Here is a 22,220-nt window from a genome sequence, read left to right as displayed (position 1 = left end):
GCCCTTGCTTGTGGGGAGCAGAATTCTTGGCGTGAGTTCTCACAGGGCGGGGATCTTGTCTGATTTTTCCTCACTATGAAGGACAATAATAGGTACTCTGAATATTTGTTAGAAAAGTAAGATCGGCCTATTAATCCTAGGTGTATTTTAGCTCTAGCTGGTAGGACACCTCTTTCTCTCTGTCCTTAACAGCTCCCATCTCTGGAGTGCCAGATGACCTGAGTTACTGCCTGGGCCTGCCCAGGTCACCGGAGGTGAGGCTTTGCTTAGAAGGGCAGGCAGGCAGAAGGAGCCGTGAGAGCCACTTGCACCCAGCTTCCTCTGCTTGGAAAACATGTTTGCCATCTTTTCTGTGACCACAGCAAATACTCTTGTTGGGCTCTGGCCATCCGGCCCTGATTGACCTGAATCAGAGGACCTGTGTTGACTCATTTTAGGATGCCTGAGAGGAGTGCAGACTCTTTGTAACAAAAATGACCCGCTTGACCACACAAAGGCCGGACAGAAAAGCCACGAGGGAGAGAGCCCATTCCAGTTATCCATGCTTTAGTCAAAAGGGGCAACTCAGAGAGGTAAGATTGGAGGCAGAGCAAGGCCCAGAGTGTCTGATTGCTGAGAAGGGGAGTCCCAATGTGAGCCTTTCGGGGTCTGAGGGTGGGAGAAACATGGCTGGGAAAACCCGCCCAGGTTCAGAGAATGGTACTTTCGCGGGCGCAGCCATCAGGAACCAATATTTCAAGTTATAGCCACTCCCAGCTGAAGACTGGGGCCAGCCTCCCTCACAACAGAGGGAAGCTTGGAGGTGCCCAGCGCCCTTAGAACTCACTTTCCGTCACTCTCTCTAGAAGGACCTACAAGTCTTCCTTAGCACAGTGCTTTCCAAGAATCTGCGTCCCAGAGAAGGGTCTCTGAGAACAGGACAGAAAATGTAGCAGCCGCTGCTTGCATGGGTCTCCTTCCATGGCTGCCCTCCCGGTTCAAACTTGATGGGACAGCCTGGGGCTGGGAAACTCTTTCTGCCCTACATTCCAGGCTCCGGGCACTCTGTACCTCTTGGGACAATCTGTATTTGCAAGTGAGAAGAGTTGAAGTGAGAAATGGGTTCCTGTGATCTAAAAGGTAAATCGCGTCCTTGGTCACTGTAAGCCACCCCCCTCCCCGCCCCAGCTGCCAGTCCTGTGAGCCTGCCTCCCAGTTCAGGTGCCCTTCTTGAAGGAACGGATTTCAAATCCAAGGCAAAGGTTGGTGCTGGCTGCATCTGTCACATGAAGGAAGGGACCCCCTCTAGAGATTTTCTTAAAGGGTCTGATCCTGGAGCATTTGGCTTCTATTCACGGGCTCCAAGAACCGCAAGGCATAGTGGCTCGCCAGGAATCAGCACAAGACTACGAGCACTTGCTTTGCAAGGACTCAGTGTCCCATCAGCTAGTCGGTCCTGCATTGCAGTCTGAGCTGGCAGGAGCGCGCTGCTCAAAAGCTCTTAGAGGCTGAAAGCCCTTCCTAAAGCTCCCGTCACTACCTCAGTCAGCGTTAAGTACTTGGGTAGTGGCAGCAAAGCTGAGATTCTCCAAAAGAGCAGAAGGGAGACACCAGCCAGGGCCGGCTTGGCCTCTCGAGGAAGATGCGAGGGCCCCGGTGCCCCGCTTCACATGGGATAAAGTTGTGAGACTCCCAGACAAGTCGAGGCCTCTTAACTCTTACTTGGAGAGGGCCCTGTGTTCTCCCTTGAGTCCTGGGTGTCCACTCCCCACTCTGAATATGTGCCCGCAAGATCTCTGGAAAAGGCTCTGCCGGGACCCCACTTGGCTCCGAGGTGGCCAGTGTGTGCCCCTTGTGTGCTCGAAATGCAGTTAGCAGCCAGGCCTTGCTTCAGCCCCACGCAGCCTCAGCGACTGTATGATGCGCGGTGAGAGCTCATTTCTTTTGCAGACGTGTTTGTGAAAGCCCAGCTGTGGGTGGAGCCAGTTGCTGGGCTGTGGTTACGATGACCCTGTGCCCTGTGAATTCTGATCTGGGACCCAGACCAGCCAGCTTGAAGCCAGTGTCCGGGAATGGACCCAGATTGTGGAGTTGTCATACCCGCTCCGTGTGGGGTCTTAACCAGACCAGGGAGGACAGCGCAGCCAAGTGTCCTAACAGTGTGAGATGCGCCCTCTTAGGTAAGAACAATCCAGGTGACACACACACACACAGCCTCTGACCGCCGGTCTACACGTGGTGACAAGGACACACTTGGTGCCGTGTCAGATGCCAAAGCAAAGTAGGGAAGGAAAATGGGTCAAGAGATGTAGTCTTCTTAGGCTGATCTTGGCCGTGATGAAAGAGTTTTGAACTAAGATCTCCACGCCTTCAAATTTTGCAGCTTTCTCACAGAAATTTGCAGGGGCCCAGAAAGGGGGCCACCAGGGATAGGGCGGGCGGGATGGCAGAAGAGAAGTGGAAACCGAGTGCAACACACATGAGCTGCAGAGCTGAAGGCATGGTACCTGGTGAGTCATTGCGGAGTTTCCTGGGGGAGGGGGCCTCTGAAACAGAGAGAGAGAGTCCCTGGTGGTTATCTTCCGCAAACGAGAGGGAGTCCGTTGAAGTGCGTGTTTAATCATTAAAGGCATTCACTTCAATTAAATCATTAAAGGCACTTAGAAGGCAATCTTGCAGTGAAGCGCCTGCCACCAAGAGCTCTGAGGCGGGCACGTATAAGCCGTTGTTTCATTTGAAAAGCTCGTGTGGGGGAGGCCTGGCGTCGTGGCAAAGGCTGGGTACAGTGGTCAGGCTTTAACAGGAGCTTGTGTTGAGCTTTATCGGGGCCGTAGAACCATGCAACTTGCTTTGCACTTCCTTGGCCTCCGAGCGCTGGCTAGGCTTGCCGACCCCATTCAGAGCTCTGGAGCTTGGCTTTAGGCTTTGCACATGTACAAGACGCGGGGCAGAAACGCTAGGACCTGTCTTCACCCCACCTTAGTGTGTGCTCATACTGGAACTGTAGGAAACGGAGTGTTCAGTACTGGCCTGTATGGCCTAAGAAGGGTTGTTGGGGGCAGAATCCATAGGGGATGTTCAGCATGTGCCTAAAGAATCACTGTGCCTGAGAAAAGGGAGCAGGGACAGAGCCAGAGTGGCTGACTGCCGCCCCACCTCTCAGCCCTGTGCCGACGAGGGGCAGGGTCCTGTCACCAGCAGAGCAAATTCCAGGGGTCTGCGTGGTGAGAACAGCCCTCTTGCTGACCATCACCCTGGGGATTGTTTCCCAAGCCCCTGTTGGACCTGAGGGGTTATGTTTGGCCTCCATCTAGCAGTGGGACCCACAGCCCCTCACTTTGCATGATCCGGGGTCTCCTTCCTGAAGCCCTATACCCTCCACCAGCCCTTCTCTTCCCCACTCTGACAGGGGTTTGGGCTCTCCCCTTGTCCCTGCACTGGTTCTCAGAGTCTGGAGTTGATATGGCAGGCGGTTTCCGATGGTTCCTGGGCATGCATGCCAGTGGATAACAACTGCACAATGACAAAGGTATTCCCTTTCCACCTTTTTAAAAACACATCCGATTATGTCAGAGACCGTCCTTTTGGTGCTGATGTTTCTGTTGCTCCCTTGTTAACAGAGAAGTAGGTCTTTAGGTCATGGTCATCAATTTGTAGCCACAGTGGCTAGAATTCATTATTGTTTTGTTTTCAACGTATTTTAATTTCATTGTGACCTGTTAATGCTGGTGATGCTGGTTTAACAATACAGAGGTGGTAGACTTTATTTGCAAATTGATGTGTGTATGATTAGAACAGTTAATTTCAAAGACACTGGCAGGTCAACAATGGTACAGGTAGTAAGAGGCTAAGGCAGAAGGGCCAAGGTGGTAGGACATGAGGTTGGGGAAACATCATCTCTGACTTAGTGATTGAAGGTTTGTGGCCAGCACTATCCCAGACACTGGGGATGAGTAAACAGACAAAACCTCTGTGCTCCTGGGGCCAGAGTGAAGGCTGCATATGACATAAATAAGTAGCAGGTTACATGGTGACAGGTCGGCAAGAAGGAGAACTGCAAGGAGTGAAGTTGGAAGTTGTAGACAGGGTAACGTGGATGAGTCAGTGCCTGAAGGAAGGGAAGGTGGGATCCCGCTATGTGGAGAGCTGGGGGAAGAGCATTCCAGGCAGAAGGAACCACCAGTGCAAAGGCCCCGAGGCAGCATGTGTAGAGTTGGAGGGCTCATTTAGGAGGCAGTGGACAGAGATCATTAGGGCCTAGGGGAACCAACCATTGTAAAGATGTTGCTTTCAATCTGAATGAGGTGAAGCCATTGGATAGTTTCAAGCAAAGGAGGGTTGCGACTCACCTCCATTTCAGCAGGATCCCTCTGGCTACTGTATTGAGAACAGACTATAAAGGCACAGCATGAACACAGAGAGAGGCCCATGAGGAGGCTGTGAAGGTTATCTACATGGTAGGAGAGGGTGGGTTGGACCAGGATGGCAAGAAATGGTTGGATTCTGGATGCATAGGATTTTTAAGGGAAAGTTGACCAGATTCTGACAAACTGGATGTGAGGTATAAGGGAGAGGGTAAAATAAAGTATGGCCCCAGGTTTGTGGCCTGGGTTAATGACCACCTGAGCATTCCAGTTGCTGAGCTGGAGAAGTCTATGAGGGAAGCTGATGTGGGGGTGAAGAGGTTCAGTCAGGACTCAAGGTGTGAGCTGCCGTGAGGCATTGGGTGGGAATGGCACATGGGTCTGGGGTTCCAGGAAGAAGTCTCGGCTGGAGATAGAAACTAGGAAGTCATTTGCTATGGGTAGAATTCAAAAGCCACCAGGCCAGTTGAGATCACAGAGGGAATGAGCAGAGATGGAGATGGAGAGACCAAGATGGCGCCCTGCCATTGGCTTGGAGATGAGGAAAGACAGCCAGAAAAATAGGAAGCAAACCAGCTGAGGGGAGTGTCTAGGAAGCCCAGTCAAGGACCAATGCTGCAGCTGAATCAGGTGAGGCCTAAGGACTGACCATTAGGGTTTCGTGGTCAAGGGTAGGAGGCGAGTGGGGCTCAGAGGTTTTCTCAGCTCGTGGCATGACTCTGTTAAGGGAAAATGTTGTGAAGGAGAGGAGGGTAAGAATTTCTGGAGCAACGTCCTAGAGTGAACAAGAGGTATGTCTATCCGAGGTGTTGGCCTGAGTTGTTGCTGGACAGTGCAGCCCAGAACTGGGGACAGAGAAGAAGTGAGCACAGCTTGTCGAGAAGTGGGTCGATGGGGGAAACGGGAGCTTGTAAGGATGGGTGGGGAGAGTCAGTCTGGGGAGAAAGTGAAAAGCAGATGTCCGAGAGAGGGAGGATGAGGGGAGCCTGAGGTCCAGAAGTGCTGAGTGGGGTCTGTTCTACATGGCCGTAGAGAACGCCCAGCGGGAAATGGTAGTACGCCTGTTTGCTTTTCTCAAACCACTCTGAGCAGCGGAAGGTAGAAAGTGTGGTTTCATCTGGGTTGTGTTGTAACAAACTAAAGAAGGTGGCAGGCAGAAGACCTGATGCTTGATGGGCAAGTTAGAGCTAGTGCTGACGGCCGTGGAGGGATCGCGGAGGAGGAAGTCAAGGATGGGAGATGCTGGAGCAGCCCCCTGGAGGGCTCGGGGCATGTGGGACAGGAAGCTCGGGGCCCAGCCTTCAGGGAACCGGTGGAGGTGGGAAGGAGCCCTGAGGAGCAGGGGGGTCGCCTACCCACCTTCAGGCCCAGAGGTGCAGGGGTGTGGGAGAGAACTCAGCCCCAGTTCGGGCAGCACACAGGCCAGCTCCCGTGATGGAGACTGACCCAGCCCCAGACCCCAGTGGTGACCAGAGACCCTGAGGGAGACCAAGGAGCGGCAGGGAGTCCAGAAAGAGGGTCAGGAGAGAAGGGACTCGCACTGACAGGGCCCGGGGGTTGGCCACCGCCGCTGTCCTGAGGATGGGAAGGGAAGGGAGGCAGCCGTTCCAGAACCCGAGGGAGCATCGGCACCCACAGGCGTGCGGGCGAGTAGGAAGAGCCCATGGAGAGGAGCGGGGCGAGGGCGCCCCGTGCGGCGGCAGAGACACTCCCCGCGGGCCTCACCTGAGCTTGCTCTTGAGCGCGGTCACCTCGCGCCCCATGGCCTCGTTGCTCTCCGTGGCCTCGTCCAGCTCCCGCTGCAGCTTCCTGCGGTTGGCGTTGATGCGCTGGGACTCCTCCTCCGCCTCCTCCAGCTGCCGCTTGAGTTGCTTGACCTTCGTGTTCCCTTTCTCTGCCTGTCGGGGAGAGGCCGGGGGGTCAGGAGGGGGTCCCCCGAGGGTGGGCACCGGGCGGGAGGGCCGGGCGCCGGCCTACCTGCTCCTTGTACTGCTCCGCCATCTTGCGCTCGTCCTCCACCTGCAGCAGCATCTCCTTCAGCTTCTTGTCCTTCTGCTTCAGCGACTTGGCGGCCGCCTGCTTCTCTCTGCATAGACGGGGGAGAGGGGATGGCTTCCCTTGCCCGTAGGGTGTAGACCCGACCAGCACCGTGCCCGCTGTGCACGCTTTTCCTGCACAGCCCCCAAATCAGAAGGGGATGCGGCCATACAAGGGAATGTTCTGACAGCTGCTCCGACACGGGTGAGCGCGGAAGACGCTCGGTGAAGGAGGCCGGGCACGGGAGGGCCCACAGTATGCGGTTCCGTTTCTATGAAATGTCCAGAACAGACCACAGAAACGGAAAGCTGGCCCGTGCGTGCTGAGGGCTGGGAGAGACAGGGCGATGGCGAAGGGGTACGGGGTGTCTTACTGAGGGGGCGAAAGCGTTCCCTGGTTGACTGTGGAGAGGGTGTCCCTCTCTGCAAATACACTGCAAGCCACTGAGTTGAACACTTTAAACAGTTGAATTCTAGGGTACGGGAGTTGTCAGTAAAGCCACTACCAAGATAAAAAGAATGGGTCGGAATCCTTGCAATCTGACAGTGATCACGGTGCTGTGACCTTCCTTTCTCAGTAAATGAGAAGCCCTCCCACACTTGCTTGTGTTGCATGGGCTGCTGATTGGGACTTTCTGGGTCGCCCTTAACAAGACATCCTGCAAACGCAGGCCAGGGAAAGCCGGCAGGCTCCCGGGACGGCTGGCTGACCTCACGGAGGAGGCCCGCTACTTAGTGCTACTGGTAAGGGCCTTCTCCAGGCCAGGCCCACCCCTCCCCGGTGTCCACACACCGTCTTCCTGGCACGGCTGCAGTCTGGGTTTCCAGCCAGAACTGATGCCCGGAGAGCCTAAGGGACCCCTGCCTCCTGCCACCCACTGGCATGAGGGTTGTCTTTGCAGCCCGGGCCCCACGTACCTGGCCTCCTGCTCGACCTGCTCCTCCAGCTGGGCGATCTTGGCCTCCAGTGCTGCAATGGTGGACTTGAACTTGGACTTGACTGCCCCCTCCATCTCCTGCAGCTTGCTCCGGAGCTCCTTGTTCTGCCGCTCGAGCTGCTGCCTCGCACTCTCATTCTTCTGGGCCGCGCTGCGTTCCGTGGCCAGTTCGTTGTTGAGCTGCTCAGCCTGCAGAGGACGGTGAAGGTCATGAGGTGGAGGGCACAGAAGCCCGGGGTGGTCCACGGAGATGACAAACGTCTCCTCCTGTCCCGCCGCCCCAGCCTTCTTCGGCTTCTGCGTGGGTCCCGGGAGCTGCAGCCCCCAGCAGCCACCCCCCACCTCTTCCAGCCACCCAGTCCTTTCTGGGCACAGCTCAAGAGGCAGTGTCCCAGGGCTCCCTGTTTCCAGGTCATGTGGTGGGTCCCCAGCACCTGTCCTGGAGCTGGTACTCAGTAATGTCACTGAGTGCTCACGAGTGTCAGGCCAGGGTTTGGGGCTGGGGACTGAGCATGAAGTAGACCCCCAAGGCCCTTCCTCCAGGCACACAGCGTCTACTCGAGGGAGCCAGACATACCCTGGCCCCCCGTTGAGACGCTGCAGGCTGGCAGGGTGCTGCGTGACTGTGAGAGGAGGGAGTGGGTGCAGGGAGCAGATGTGCTGGCCCCCTGCTCCCCGCTCCCCTGCACCCTAATCCGGGCCTGGCACACAGGAGCCGGCTGTGCATGTCACTGGACCAGTGTGGGCTTGTTACCGGGTGGAGCCCCTCTCTGGTGCTGCTCAGGCGCCCTGCCCCGCTGCGGCCCCCACCTGCTGCGTGGCCTTCCGCACGCGGTCACTCATGGTCTCCATGTTGCCTTGCTCTTCCTCCAGCTCCTCCTCCAGCTGTGCAATGCGGGCCTCCAGGCGGCGCTTCTCGTCCTGAAGTGCGTTCCTAAGGGAAATGCAGCCACATCTGGGGCTCCAGCCTACCCCCGGCTTAGAAGAGTCCCTCTCCTTGGAGGAGTGAGGCCTTAGGGTTGCCCTCATTTATAACAGGAAACTGAGGCTCAGAGAGGCCTAGAGACTTGTGCAAAGTCACACAGCTGGGAAGTAGGGAGCCAGGACTCCCATCCAGTTGCTATCAGCAGAGCCTGGCCTGGCACAAAGACCAGCTCACTCCTCTCTGTCCCCAGCTGCCCCACCCCCAACCCCACCACACTGTTCATTCAGAATGAACGAAACCGGCTACATACTCAAATGGGGTGTGAAGACCCCTGTGACCAGCTCAGCTGGACAGTCATTTTCAGCATTAAGATGGGAGTCCAGGGGGTTCTCCCATGAGCTGCCACTCCCTCATTATCTGAGCCTAGGACCCCCTCCTCCCTACACAGCTCCATACCTTCCTGAGACACTGCTAGCCAGCTCCTCGGCCAGTTCCTCCTTCTCCAAGTCGGCCTGTTTGCGAGCCCTCTCAGCCGCGGCTAGGTCCTAGACAGTGGGGGGTGGGGAGGAAGGAGACCTGTTATCTACACGGAAGGGCTGAACCCCAGCAGTTTCCATGGCCACCCTTGAAAGCGGCTGTGCCCTCTCTGAGCTCAGGGGAGGCACTGCATGTACATCAAATCCTCTCTGTCCCTGCTCTTACTCTGGGGGTCCACCTATGTGGAATGCTGAATGAGCGAAAGAAATCTGTGGGTGCAAACACCGGGGTGCTGAGGGCTCCTACCACGCTACCCCCATCTGAGGCTCTCAGCAAGAAGGCTTTACCTCCTGGAGCTGCATGAGATCTGCTTCTAAACTCTTCGCTTTCTTCTCGTTCTCTTTGGCGGTGGCAAAGATCTCATCTCTGGAGGCACGGGCGTCTTCCAGCTCCCTCTGGAAGTCCTTCATCTGAGCCTGCATGAGTCACAACAGGAAGGACAAGCTAAGATGTCCTCACTCCCCCGAGTTCTGCCCAAATTACTGTTCTGTGCCAGCCCCTAGGATTTCCCATGATTAACCACAGAGAAGTCCCCATGGCATGAGCCCTGCCCACCAGCTCACAGGGCCAGGTTGCTGTTCAGGGGCACCGTTCTGGGTGGGCTCAGCAGACCTAAAAAATGGTGATGTGGTCGGAGGCCCATGGCCGAATGCCTGGTAACGGTGCCTTACCCAGGGCAGGAAACAGCCCCCAAATGCTGAATGGTGGTGGGGAAAACAGCAGCTACTAGGCACCAGTGACAGGCTGCGTCCTGCTGCTGCTGACTTCCCCGACCTTGGGGAAGCCCTTGCCTCCCGCCACCTGCGCCCTGCCTCTGAGCCACCACCCACCTGCAGTTTCCGAAGCTGCTTGATGGCTTCTTCCCTGCCCTTGATGGCCGAGTCGGCCTGCAGCTCCAGGTCTTTGAGGTCCCCTTCCAGCTTCTTCTTGGCCGCGGCTGCCAGGGCACGTTGCTTTCTCTCGTCTTCCAGTTCGGTCTCGTATTCATGAAGCTGAGCAAGGAGGGGAGATGTGCGCCGCTGGGCGGACCCGTCCCTCGGGGGCCCTTTCCCCGGCCTTAACCGGCGTTCAGCCAATCCCCGGTGTGCACAGCCCCCTGCCAGGGGGGGTCTGTTCCTCCCCAGGTTGCAGGGAACAAAACCAAGTCCCCATCGGGCCAGGACGTGGTGGGGGGAGGAAGGACACCGGCCGCCCTACCGAGCTTCCCCCCTTTTCCCAGAGCTGCCCCGGATTACCTGCCTCTGGAGCTGCCTCCTCTTCTCTTCATTCTGCTCATCACGGGCCTGGAGGTCCCGCTCAAACTGGCCTTTGAGGGCCTGCATGTTGACCTCGAGCCGCAGCTTGGCGTCTTCCGTAGCCTGCAGCTCGTCCTCCAGCTCCTCCAGCTGGGTCTTCATCTCCTCCATCTGGGTTTCCAGGGCCCGCTTGGACTTCTCCAGCTCGTGGACCTTGCACATGAGAGTTGACTTCATGAAGATGGGCAGGCAACCCACACTGACAGGAAGCTCATTCAGGTCCACGAGATGGCTTCCTGCCCCCCACAGGATGCAGGGCCAGGGGTCCAGACCAGAGCCTTCCTCTGGGAGCCCTGGACTCAGACCCCAACCCCAACCACTGTTTCCAACCAATGTGTGGGTGACAGTTGGAGGGACGGCCTTCAGTCCCGATGACGGTTTCACATCAAAGACTATGGAGCCAGCCCCACCGCAGCCCACCCCAGGGACTGATAAATATTGGGGAGGGTGGGTTGGTGACAGGTGAACGGGCAATGACGATGAAGAGCGACTTACATTCTTGCCCACGTCGTCCTTGGAGCTAACCAGATCCTCCATCTCGGCCTTGAGCATTTTGTTGGTCCTCTCAAGTTCCTCTTTGGCTTCCAGAGCCTCCTCGAGGGCTCGAGCCAGGGACAAGGCCTTGGTTTCCTTTTCCCTGGCTTCTGCCTCGGCCCTGTCCCTCTCATCCGCATATTTGGAAGAGATGCTTTTCTCCTCGGCCAACAGCTGCAACAACAAAACAGAAGCCCCGGAGGTGACCCCTGGCATACCCGAAGCTGAGCTTCATTTCATTGCAAATCAGGGCGAAAAGCCTTGTGTCCTGCTAATTTTACTAGCGTCTGCCTTTGGTTCAGGTCATGATCCCAGGGAGCTGGGATCGAGCCCTGCATTGGGCTCCATGCTCAATAGGGAGCCTGCTCTCCCTGCTGCTCCCCCTGCTTGTGCTCTCTCTTGTCAAATAAATAAATAAATAAAATCTTCAAAAAAAAAAAAAAAAGATCTCTGGAAAGAGTTAATCATAAGCTGGCTTCTGACTTCTAGGGCGACCTTGTGCACAGTCACAACTCCTGAGTGTGTTTTGAAATCACTCATGCTGCCCATGTTGGTTAGAACACGCTGCTACTGAGGTCCAGCTGACATTCAGTCCTGCCCGAGGCCAATCATTCTTTTTGTTTTTTTCACGGCCACTCGCCTCCAGCTCTCAAAAGTGCCCTAGGAGCCAGAGCAGGGACATTCATCTCATCTGCAGACAGAGTAGCCTATCACACACTGACACATCCAAAACCCAGACTTCTAGAAGTCAGCAAAGACAGGTAAGTAATAGGGCCCCCCAAATAGCACAGTTGACACAAAAGCCGTATACCAGATGTGACAGGAAAAGAAAAGACGGGACCTCAGGTCTTCAAACCGATAATGGAAAAGCAGAGTAGACACAGTGAAGACAGGCCGACCACGCAGAGACGGAAAAGGGAAGAGCCAGCATGTCACCCAGAACCCGGGGCTCTGAGCCCCCACGCCTCTGGCACTGGCCCAGTACAATTCCCAGACTGATTTTTAGGATAACCCCAAGTCACTTGCAAACCGAATGATGTTCGCTAAATCTGAGCGACAGCATAATCAAAGTCAGTATTTGGGGATCTGGGCCACACAGGTGTATGCATTCGTCAGAACTCGAGAGAGTGTACCCGTAAAAATTGGTGCATTTCCGTGTAGGTAAATTTTTATCTCATGAGAAGCAAAATTCTATTTTAAACAAGACCTCTAGTTAACTCAGCGTGTTGAGGTATGGAGGCGGAGGTCTGTCATTTGCTTTGAAATGCATCCAAAAGGTAAGATAGCATTGACAAGTACAGTTCATCCTTATACGTAAACATGTAATAAGGCGAGTTTGGTAAAGCATTCAGGATCTGATCCAGGTGGTGGGCATACAGGTGTTCACTGTTTCATGCTTTCAGTGTTGGGTGCTTGAAATTCTGCATAATGAAACGTTAGGGGAAAGTGGTTATCTGAAGGGTGGAAGCATGACATTACTTGGAATCTTCAGGAGGCAGTCCATAAACACTTGTTGAGTAAATGAAGTAAATCTTATGCCTTATCGGGGCTAGAAGCTAAGGCATCGTCGGCGTCATGGGGCCCTCACGGTGGCGGTACCTGGGAGTCACATCTGGGCGGTGCCGCTCTCCTGCTCTGACCTAGAAGCCCTCATGGTTCACGGTCACCCGGGGCAAGCTAGCTTTCCTGCGCTGCAGGAACACAGCCTCGCAGACCCGCCCCAGCCCGTGTCCGCACACAGCAGACCGCCCTCCAGCCCCTACCTGATCGAATTTCCTCTGCTTCTTCTCCAGGTTGGACACCAGTTGCCGCTGGTTGTCCAAATCGACGACCAGGTCGTCCAGCTCCTGCTGAAGCCTGTTCTTGGTCTTTTCCAGTTTGTCGTAAGCAGCTGCCTTCTCTTCGTACTGCTGGGTGAGGCTTTCGATCTCCTTCTGGAACTTCTTCTTGCCCTCTTCCAAGGCTTCCACGGTGCTGGCAAAGTCCTGCAGCTTCTTCCTCGAATCGGAGAGCTAAAACGGCAGGGTGCGGGGTCCAGTAAGAGGAGGGCCGTTGGGTGCTTCCCGTCCCTGGCCCCACCCTGAGAAGAGACCACCTTCCACGCGTTGCAGAAATGCAACATCAGGGGGAGCCAGTGAGCCAAGCAAAATGGAACACCACAGCCCCTCCGAGCTCCTGATCTGCCCCCAGGGCTCAGTCCTGGCAAAGCAAGGACACCCAGCCAGCACCTGGATGTTCAGAGTCGAGATGTGACGCTCCAGGTTCTGCTTGGCTTCCATCTCCTCGTCCAGCTGGTCCTGCAGACTGTTCCTCTCGTCCTCCAGCTGGCGCAACTTGGTGGACACGTGGAGCTTCTGCCGGGTTTCTTCCTGAAGCAGCTCCTATGGAAGGACAGACGGAAGTCCCAGGGACCCACACACGGGAAGTTCCTACCCCGGGTCCCTCTGGGTGATGTGGCCCAATACCCACCTGGGTGTCCTGGAGCTGGGACCCAAGGGACGCCACGTCCTTGGCCAGTTTTATGGCCTTCCCCTCAGCCTCGTTCAGCATCCCTGTGACACTCTCCACTTCATTCTGAGGATACCGAGAGACTGGTTAGAACCTCCAGAACGGGATCCTTGTTAAGAGAAGCCCTGTGGTATCCACCGATGGAGAAATACCCACAAGCGATGGGGCCCGATCACGGTAGCTCCGTGGCTCCCAAGGGAAGCGTATTGCCTACAAGTTGGGATGCCCGGTTCTAAGAACCTCTTAGAGTCCCAAACTGTATTGACTGAGCCCTAATCCCACTAAATGGATCCTGGATCCTAGATCCTTGCCAAGGTTGGCAAAAAAATGAAACAGCGGGTTTGAGAGGCCAGACACAGAACTGCTCTAGACCCGCCTGCTCCCTAATGTTGGAGAAGAGTTTGCCGATGACACCTCTGTTTCCAAGGGCCCTTTTCCCACCACTCTCTTCCTCACCCCTGCTCTTGGCCCTTTCATGGGCCCTTATGGCCAAAACCAGAGATGCAGGAGCAGGTCCTTTTGGAGGTTCCAGCCCACCGTCCATCCCCTTCCCACTTACAACGAGGATATAAATGATCTTGACTCTGACCCTCTGGAACGTTGCTTGTGTTAGGAGAGCAGAAGCCCTGCTCTCCCCTGCACGTGGGGAGAAATCACATTTAATGCTTCCCTTGCCTCTCCTGTCCCAGGCTATAAGCACATTAAATATTTATCAAAGGTCTGCCTATATCCAATGAATGGAAGGCCAAACCTCTAGTCAAAGCTAAAAAAGACCAAAGACAAACAGACCTTGTCATTGCTCCGCTTAAAACCTATCAATGGCTTCTCATCACTCGGAGTAAAGACGAATATACGTATAATGGAGCCTCGAAGGCCCTGTGTCATCTGGCCATGACCTACCTCTCTAGTCCCACTTTGCACCACGTTTCCCCTTCTAGCTCATCATTCTCGCTTTCCTTCTGTCATCTCTTCTAATTTCCCACCCACCCCTGGGCCCTTGCACATGCTGTTCCCTCTGCCTGCTAGCCTTCTACTTAGACTATACCTCCTTCATAGGGAAGCCTTTCCAGACTCTTCCTGCAGGCCAGGCCCCTTGTTACTTACACCAACTGCATCATTTTGCTTTCATTCATGGGACTAGAAATGCCTTTCCCTCCACTGGGTCAGAGTTCTATCGGGGCAGGCGCCGGGTCTTTCTCGCTGCTGTGTGTCAGCATTAAACATGGCACCCAGCCCACAGCAAATACTCAAATGCTTGCTGAATGAGCAGACGAAGAGAATGGAAGAGAGAGCCCATCTCCTCTCCTTGAGGACAGCAACAAGAGGAAAGCAACTTGCTTTGCAGCAAGAGAGACTTCAGTTAGCTGCGAAGAGCGTCCTCCCACGCAGAGCTGGGACAGAGGGAGCCTGGCTGCCCCACGCCTCACCTGCAGCTTGTGGACCTTGTCGTTGAGCTCGGCCCGGACGCGCTCCCCATCGCTGCACTTGGACTGCAGTTCCTGCAGCTGCACCTCCAGCTTCTTCTTTTTGTGCTCCACCTCCTGCTTGGCCTGGTTCAGGACCCGCAGCTCCCCGGCCAGGTCAGCGTTCTCCTTCTCCAGCGTCTGCTTGTTCTTGTCTAGATTGGCCTTGGCCTGGCCGAGGAAGCAGAGGGCGGGGAGGCGTTACAGCTCCGGCCAGGGACAGTTAAAGATCGGAAGCTCTACCCCTTGGGGGCATCTTCCTCTTTCCCTTTCCCTCCGTCAGTCAGGAAGGTTCCAGGGAGGGGAGGGACATGGCGGGGTGGGGGACACACAGTCACTCTAAGACTTTTTGTATTCTCTTTTTTCTAAAGCTCACGGGTTGCAAAGGAGCATCCCACAAGCTACAGCCAACCTGCTGTCACGTCCTGGTTGACATATTCTTAGTTGCCAACATTTTAATAAAGCAATGTCACGTAAAAATCTGGATTCCAGGGGCACCTGGGAGGTTCAGTCGGTTAAGCGTCTGCCTTCGGCTCAGGTCATGACCCCAGGGTCCTGGGATCGAGCCCCGCATTGGGCTCCCTGCTCAGTGGGGAGTCTGCTTCTGCCTCTCCCTCTGCCCCTCTCTCATGAATAAATAAATAAAATCTTAAANCCGCATTGGGCTCCCTGCTCAGTGGGGAGTCTGCTTCTCCCTCTCCCTCTGCCCCTCTCTCATGAATAAATAAATAAGATCTTAAAAAAAAAAAAACCTGTAAAAAGAATCTGGGTTCCAGCTTCTTTACGAAAAATCCCAGTGTCCTGTATCGTGGCAGGTGATGGATACATACGCATAGCTCAAAATTCATCGAACTCGACAGTTAAAACTGCTGGGTTTTACTGCGTATACCTCAGGAATTCTCACTTTTAAAAAGCAAGACAAACATACTCAGTGGGGAAAAACAGCTTTTCGCCTTGGGTCAGGAACAACATAAGGATGTCCACACCCCTTTTATTCAACTTAGTACCGGAAGGGGAAATGTACGTTGTCGTTACGAGGAGCAAAATCGTATTTGCCCAACATGCATAAAGCACTGAGACGATGTCCAAGGCTAGTATTCAGATCCCACTTGAGAAGAGGTCACAAACAACAGTCTTTTTACTCATCTGGAGGATGAGGGGGGCTCGGTCTGGCACCGCAGTTTCCAGAGTGGTCCTAAGACCACCTGTATATGGGCGGAAGATGGGGCCAGGGGATCTGCCCATTAACAAGGCCACAGAGGAAATGAAATGAAATGGAAAGCAATGGAACAGTGGGGGGCCATTATTTTCACGTGCAGGAAATTTTGAGATTCTGAGAGCAGCGGCAGTGACCCAGCTCACAGAAAGGTGCTCAGTAAAACACCTCCCGAGGAATATTCACCTGGGCTAGCCACAGGAACAAATGCCAACTCCAACACGTTTTAGGGAATGCTACCCTCACTTAGCCTAGCTTGGGGGGATATCTAGAAAGTGCTGGGGGGCGCCTGGGTGGCACAGCGGTTAAGCGTCTGCCTTCGGCTCAGGGCGTGATCCCGGCGTTATGGGATCGAGCCCCACATCAGGCTCCTCCGCTATGAGCCCTTCTTCCTCTCCCACTCCCCCTGCTTGTGTTCCCTCTCTCGCTATCTCTATCTCTGTCGAATAAATAAATAAAATCTTTAAAAAAAAAAAAAAGTGCTGGGATGCGGGGAAGCCATAGCACTGAGGGTGAGGGATAGAATTCAGATCTTGAGGGAAAGAATCCAGATGTCGCAAGCTACAAAGCTCACCCCTCGGAATGAAACTCAAGGAAATTCTCCCAAGGGAGAGGAAGTTCCCAGTACACAGCATTCAGAGGAGTGCTCTTTCGCTGCCCCATGTCCCATACGCCCCAAATAGCCCAGCACGGGGGGCGGCGGGGGAAAGAGCGATTAGATCCTGTCGTTCTCAAACTCTGCCAGAGAGCTGTTTCCCTCCCATCTGCAGAGAAATTATAGGATGTTGTCCATCTCAAGTTATCCTCCCAGAAGCTTTGCTAAATGGTGGCTTATCTGTGGGGGGGGGGGCAGTGGATTATAGACCCTGCCCTGGAGAGGGTATGAGGCAGGTTTACCCACTGCCTGCCTGGGTTCAAATCTCGGCTCAGGCACTAGCTGTATGACCTAGGGTAAGTCCCTTCACTTCTAGGCACTCTGTTCCTTCATGTGTTGAATGGGCTCCTCAGTACCTATCTCTCAGGCGGTTGTGAGGAGTAACCGACCTATGTACTGACTAAATGCCCTCCCGACCACTGTCATCACTGTGTCACACGGCTGGCTCTGTCTCAGCACAGACCCTGATCTGTAGTTACCGGAAGCTGTTGGCATGTGTGGTCACCGAACAGCTCACCACGTACCCTCTTGAACTGCTCCAGCTGCTCCGTGAGCTCCTCCACCACCTGGGTGTGCTTTTGCCTCATCTCCTGAACCTGGGCCTCGTGGGACCGCGTCTCCTCGTCCAGCGCCTTCTTCAGCACCGTCACCTCCTGCTCCCTCTTGGCCCTGGGCAGGAAGAACACGGTGAGTGGCCGTTGCGTGGAGACAGGGCTTCACCTCAGACAGTGCTACGCACAGGAATGAGTGCTCTCCCAGGACCCCGAGCTGAGTGTCCATCGCCAGCCCTCCCTGGCTGTGTGACCTCGGGGGAGTCACCTAACCTCTCCGGACCCGGCATTTCCTCAGCTGCAAAATGAGGAGCGTGGTTACTGCCCAGAAGCTCTCAAAGCCAGCCAATAAATACGCAGAGATGCTCAAAATCATGTCGAAGGAACGTCTGTGAGTTGCAAAAGGTTCCTCAAATGTTCATATTAGCTCTTATTTATTGAGCATTTATTATATGCCAGGCCCTGACCTAAGTTCTTGAATATTACCTTTAGAGTGACCCTCAGGGGCAGATATATTAATTCTTCCAATTTACAGATGAGAAATCTAAGGCTAAGAGAGGGTAGGCAGTTTGTGCATGTTGGTACAACCACTGGGCCATAAGAGCCAGAACCTGGTCTGGCTCGGAGCCCATGTGTTTAAATACTGCACCGGGCTTTTCTGGATCACGGACCAGGTGGAGAGGGAGCAGAACACTGTGTTGGCTTCTAAGCACAGGTAAAGGGTGTGGCACAAAACCCCAAAGTGTGGGAAATCGGTCTCAGTGTTAGCTCCTGACCCAGGACGCACTCAAATGCATTTGCATGTTTGTTGAATAAATAAGCAACCTACTTTCACTAAAGTCAGCTTTCCTTATCTAGCAGGTGAACTATTTTTGTTGGGGTTTTTGTGGTGTGTGTGTTTGTTCTGGAGCGTTTTTTTGTTGCCGGTGTCTGCGATCCTCCAGTGAATCTTAGGACACATCCAACAAATGTTATTTTAAAACATGGATCACAAAACTTAGACACACACGCTTGGAGACTGGAACCTGGAGGATTATTGACACACGCAGACACACACATGAAAAGACAGGAAGGAATACCCAAAAATGTTGACTGTGTTGGGTCTAAGGATGATGTTTTTGGTGTCTGTGTTTCTATAGCTTTCAGATTGCTCTCAAATTGAGCAGGTCCTACTACCATGATGCAAAATTAGATGAATAAGGGTCGTGCCTCGATTCCAGACGGTGACTGTAGGGCCTGAGGAGGCCTGTGATTCAGGGTGTGCCTGGGGGCTGCCACTCCTCCACCGCCCCATCCGTGCTCCCACCTGAGCTCCTGCTGGGTGGCCGTGCTGTCCAGCGTGTCCTCCAGCTCTGTCTTCAGCGCTTCCAGCTCCTCCCCCAGGTCCCGCTTCTGCTTCTCGGCCTTGTTTCTCGCCGCCCGTTCTGAGTCCAGGTCCTCCTGGAGGTCTGAGATGTGACCCTCCAGCTCCCGGATCTTCTTCAGAGCATTGTTCTTCTGAGCAATTTCGTCGTCGAGCCTGCCGGGGACAGATCACCAGGATCAAGACCCCTGGGTCCCTGGCCCCTGAGATCTCACGACGTCACCAAAGATTTTTTTCCTGGGAACCAGAAACTCATGCTCCGTAGACATCAAGCCACGTTCCACCCACGTCCCTGAGACACAGGGGACCCCTTCTTGCTAGGTGGGACTGCTGGCAGATTAGGACTTGTCTGATGTCAAAAAACAGACTGTGGTGAGAGAGAGAGTGTGTGTGTGTGTGTGTGTGTGTGTGTGAAAGCAGAGCCTGGTCCCAGACTAGCCAGGGGCCTCGTTCACAGCAGGAGCTTAATAGATGCTCTGTGAACACGAGACAGTCCTTTCTCCTTAGCAGCTACTTGTTTTTCTTTCTTCCTTTTGCTCAAACAGTGGCTGAGGGCCTGCTCCATGCAAAGCACCAGGTGTTGCTTGGGGAGATATTAAAACCAGGGCCCCCAGTGTGGGGGACGCGGTGACCATGGCTCAAGGTGGGGCATGAAATGCATTGTCTGAATGGCCTGGAGCGCATTAGGACTTTCGTGGAAGGCGGCTCCCTCCTGACGCATGGTGGAGCTGGCCCCTTGCTGTGATGGAAGGAAAGGGAGCAACATGAAAGAGGGCGCAGAGGCAAGATTCCTCAGGGCAGGGGGAGATGAGCACCTCAACGGTACAGTGCTTGGGAATGGGAGCAGCAGGAGAGAAAGCTAAATGGTCGGGTTAGGGACAGGGTGTGCGGAGCGGGAGCCTGGCCTTCTGTGCACAAGCCAGCGAAGTCTTCCATGAAGGTTCACAGCCCAGGGGATGCTTCTGGTCCATCACCCTAGTGCAGTCCTGCAGCACACACTGGGGGCAAAAGAGCGCCAGGGGACCAGTCAGAAAGTTCTGGGGCTCAGATCCCAGCTCACATTCCCTCACCTCCCCCCACGCATGGCTTCCTGCTCAGGGACACAGAGATCGCAGCAGTGTCCCTAGCTGGTGTGCGCGAAGATGTTGCCTGGAAAGAGCATGGCACAGTGAACAGGAAAATCCCCGTGAGCTGTGGCTGCAGGATTCCTGGTGCGAGGGTTAGCGTGAACCCAGCCAGGAGCCGGGAGAAAGGCAAACGGGATGGGGTAGGGACACGTCTCAAAGGACCAGCAGAATCTGAGGGCTACTGCAGTCTGGGGGTGGGAGGAGAGCAGAAGGAGGGGCACGAGGGTCGTCCTGGGCTCAGGCATGCAGTGCCTGAGACGCCAGTGGAACAGACTCCCTGGGCCACTGTAGACGAGAAGGGCCTGGACATCCAAGAGGCAGATGGGGCAGAAGTAGGGGAGATACGGAGACAGGAGGAGTTTGGAAGGAAGAGAGGGAAGTCGGTGGCACGGTTCTGGAGGTGCAAGCAGGACAGGGGAGGCACCCAGGAGCACAGAGGCCTGCCTGGAGGAGGAGGAAGACGGGGCCCACTGTGGTTCAGCAGGAGGGCATGGGGCCCACAGACCCATGGGAGCACCAGACGCACCCCACCAGCCAGGCTACCTGCTCAGGGCGGCCTGCAGCTCCTCCTCCTTCTTGGCCAGCTGCATCTTGAGCTCCGCGATCTGCGCCTGCAGGTCGGCTATCTGCTCGTGGAAGTCACTGGCCTCCCCCTCCAGCTTCCGCTTCAGCTTCTCCAGCTCCTGCCGGCTCTTCTCCTCCTTCTTCAGCCGCACTACGACAAAGCCAGGCACCCCTCAGGAGGTGCAAACTACAGCAAGGCGCCCAGAGGGCAAGCCTTTCTGCTGTGGCAACTCACGGACACGCACATGAACACGCGTGCACGCACGCACACACACACACACACACAGGTAATTGTCACGGCCCAGACCACTCTATTGCGGGAGGAAAATCAATGCTGATGTAAAGCACCTTATTATTATGACTGGTGTGTTGGCTGCGGGAGCCTTGAGAGGGTTGTACCCCCCCGCCAAAATCATCTGCCACGCTCAGATTTGCTCTCTGATTTTATTTTTTTTTAGGTTTTATTTATTTGAGAGAGAGAGAGAGCATGAGCAGTGGGGAGGGGCAGAGGGAGAAGCAGATTCCCCGCTGAGCAGGGAGCCCGATGCAGGACTCGATCCCAGGACCCCGAGATCATGACCTGAGCCGAAGGCAGACGCTTAACCGACTGAGCCACCCAGACACCCCAGCTCTCGGATTTTAAAACACCCATTTGAAACCCTCTTCGAGATAGCCAGTTTACCTTCCAGTTCTGAAATCATAGATTCATGCTTATTTTTTAGCTTGGTAAGATTCTTGGCCTTTTCTTCCTCTTCTGCAAGATTCGTTGTCAAGTCACTAATCCTCTCTTCGAGGAGTTTTCGCTCCTTTTGGGGAGAAGAAAAAAAAAATATCGGTAGGTTTTTTTTCCCCTCCTCTCCAGGATCTACATTTCATTTTTAGTTATTTTCAGATAAACAGTTGGAAAGAGAACCCGCATGAACACCAAAAACAACCTCTAGTATTAAAATATAAAGAGAAGTTCTTTAACGGTCATTCCCTAAAACCCAGCCATTTCCCATCTCATGCGACCTCTGACCCCCACACTTCATGTCCCAAGCAATCACACCCTCATCCCTTCCTACCACATGCCAGCTCTTCCCTGCCACAGGGCCTTTGCACAGATAGGACCATCTGCTGAGCTGCTTCTCCACTCCCTTTCCAACTGCTCTTCATTCTTCAGGTTTCCTCTTAAATGTCCCTTCCTCCAGGAAGCCTTCCTGGAATACCTTGCCTCATCCCCTAATGGTCTATTTTTATAATATGGTGAGCACCTTCTTCAGAACCCTGATAATGAGGGCCATAAATGGTTAGGTGTTTCCTGCCTCCCTAGAGTATGAGCTCCACCAGGGCAGGACCCCCCTTCACCATGCATGCCCTGCACCCCAAACAGGGCCTGGCTCACGGTAGGTGCCAGCTGACATCTAGCTCAAAGAACTCAAGGGAGCCTGAAGTCGGTGGAGCTGCTTAGTGGTTCCTGCCTTGGGTGACCTACTCATCCCAGGTGACACGGAGACTTTTCCAGTTTGGCCACTCAAAGTCCCACATCCCAGAAAACCCTCAGTCCCAGGCAAGCCAGGACCACAGTTCACCCTATTACTAACTGGAAGCGGCCTGCGAGAATGCAGGAGAGGCCCCCGAGTCTCAGGCTCATGGCTGCCTTTGCCAACTCAGGGGTGTCTACTGGCATGGAATTTCTGAGACCTGCTCCATGGCAGCCCTGGTGCTGCTGGGACCGCCAGGGACCCTGTTCATGGGGTCCACCTGCCTCTAGATGGCAGTCAGAAGGCTGCCTCCAACATCTTGCATTTGACCAGAGAGGGAAAGCATCTGGAGCACGTAGCCCCTGGGAGCCTGCCAGGTTAATGCAGACACTGGCCCCACGCACTCACTTTTGACAGCTTATTGTTCTGATCGTCCATGACCAGAATATCGTCCTCCAGTTTCTTGATCTTGGCCTCGGCCGTGACCTTCTCGAGCTGTAGCTTCTGCCTTGCGGCTTCCTCCTCCTCCAGCTGTTCTTCCAGGTCCTTTTTTGGGGAGGGAAAGAATCACAAACCTCGCTCACAACAGGGACCCTCTCTCGCATCTTGGGGGGTTGACTCACGTGGAGTCTGGGCCTCATGGAACCCACCCCACCACCACACTCTGTGGTCTCCTTTTACTGGAAATAAAAGCTTTGGGAA

General features: G+C 54.6%; 1 protein-coding gene across 4 annotated transcripts in view; it reads right to left on the bottom strand.

Moving 5' to 3' along the window:
• Window positions 1-22,220, bottom strand: part of MYH11 (myosin heavy chain 11) — a 97,089-nt gene that overhangs the window by 1,223 nt on the left and 73,646 nt on the right. For 2 of the 4 annotated variants that reach the window (XM_034670324.1, XM_034670325.1), the window contains 19 exons: window positions 21,927-22,064; window positions 20,738-20,861; window positions 20,035-20,206; window positions 18,308-18,520; window positions 16,975-17,119; window positions 14,544-14,750; window positions 13,078-13,182; window positions 12,837-12,989; window positions 12,372-12,620; window positions 10,570-10,782; window positions 10,015-10,227; window positions 9,610-9,771; window positions 9,067-9,195; window positions 8,699-8,787; window positions 8,128-8,251; window positions 7,298-7,506; window positions 6,321-6,429; window positions 6,069-6,241; window positions 2,487-2,525 (listed from right to left, as the gene is read on the bottom strand). In XM_034670324.1, the coding sequence (XP_034526215.1) occupies window positions 2,495-2,525; window positions 6,069-6,241; window positions 6,321-6,429; window positions 7,298-7,506; window positions 8,128-8,251; window positions 8,699-8,787; window positions 9,067-9,195; window positions 9,610-9,771; window positions 10,015-10,227; window positions 10,570-10,782; window positions 12,372-12,620; window positions 12,837-12,989; window positions 13,078-13,182; window positions 14,544-14,750; window positions 16,975-17,119; window positions 18,308-18,520; window positions 20,035-20,206; window positions 20,738-20,861; window positions 21,927-22,064 (2,958 nt within the window). In that variant the 3' untranslated portion in view covers window positions 2,487-2,494. The remainder of the gene's footprint in view (window positions 1-2,486; window positions 2,526-6,068; window positions 6,242-6,320; window positions 6,430-7,297; window positions 7,507-8,127; window positions 8,252-8,698; window positions 8,788-9,066; window positions 9,196-9,609; window positions 9,772-10,014; window positions 10,228-10,569; window positions 10,783-12,371; window positions 12,621-12,836; window positions 12,990-13,077; window positions 13,183-14,543; window positions 14,751-16,974; window positions 17,120-18,307; window positions 18,521-20,034; window positions 20,207-20,737; window positions 20,862-21,926; window positions 22,065-22,220) is intronic. The other 2 variants (XM_034670322.1, XM_034670323.1) reach the window with 1 other exon arrangement.

This window comes from Ailuropoda melanoleuca, chromosome 10 (genome assembly GCF_002007445.2).
Source record: "Ailuropoda melanoleuca isolate Jingjing chromosome 10, ASM200744v2, whole genome shotgun sequence".
NCBI lineage: Eukaryota > Metazoa > Chordata > Mammalia > Carnivora > Ursidae > Ailuropoda > Ailuropoda melanoleuca.
Note: the sequence above shows the minus strand (reverse complement) of the source record. Positions and strands in the feature narration are given on the sequence as shown.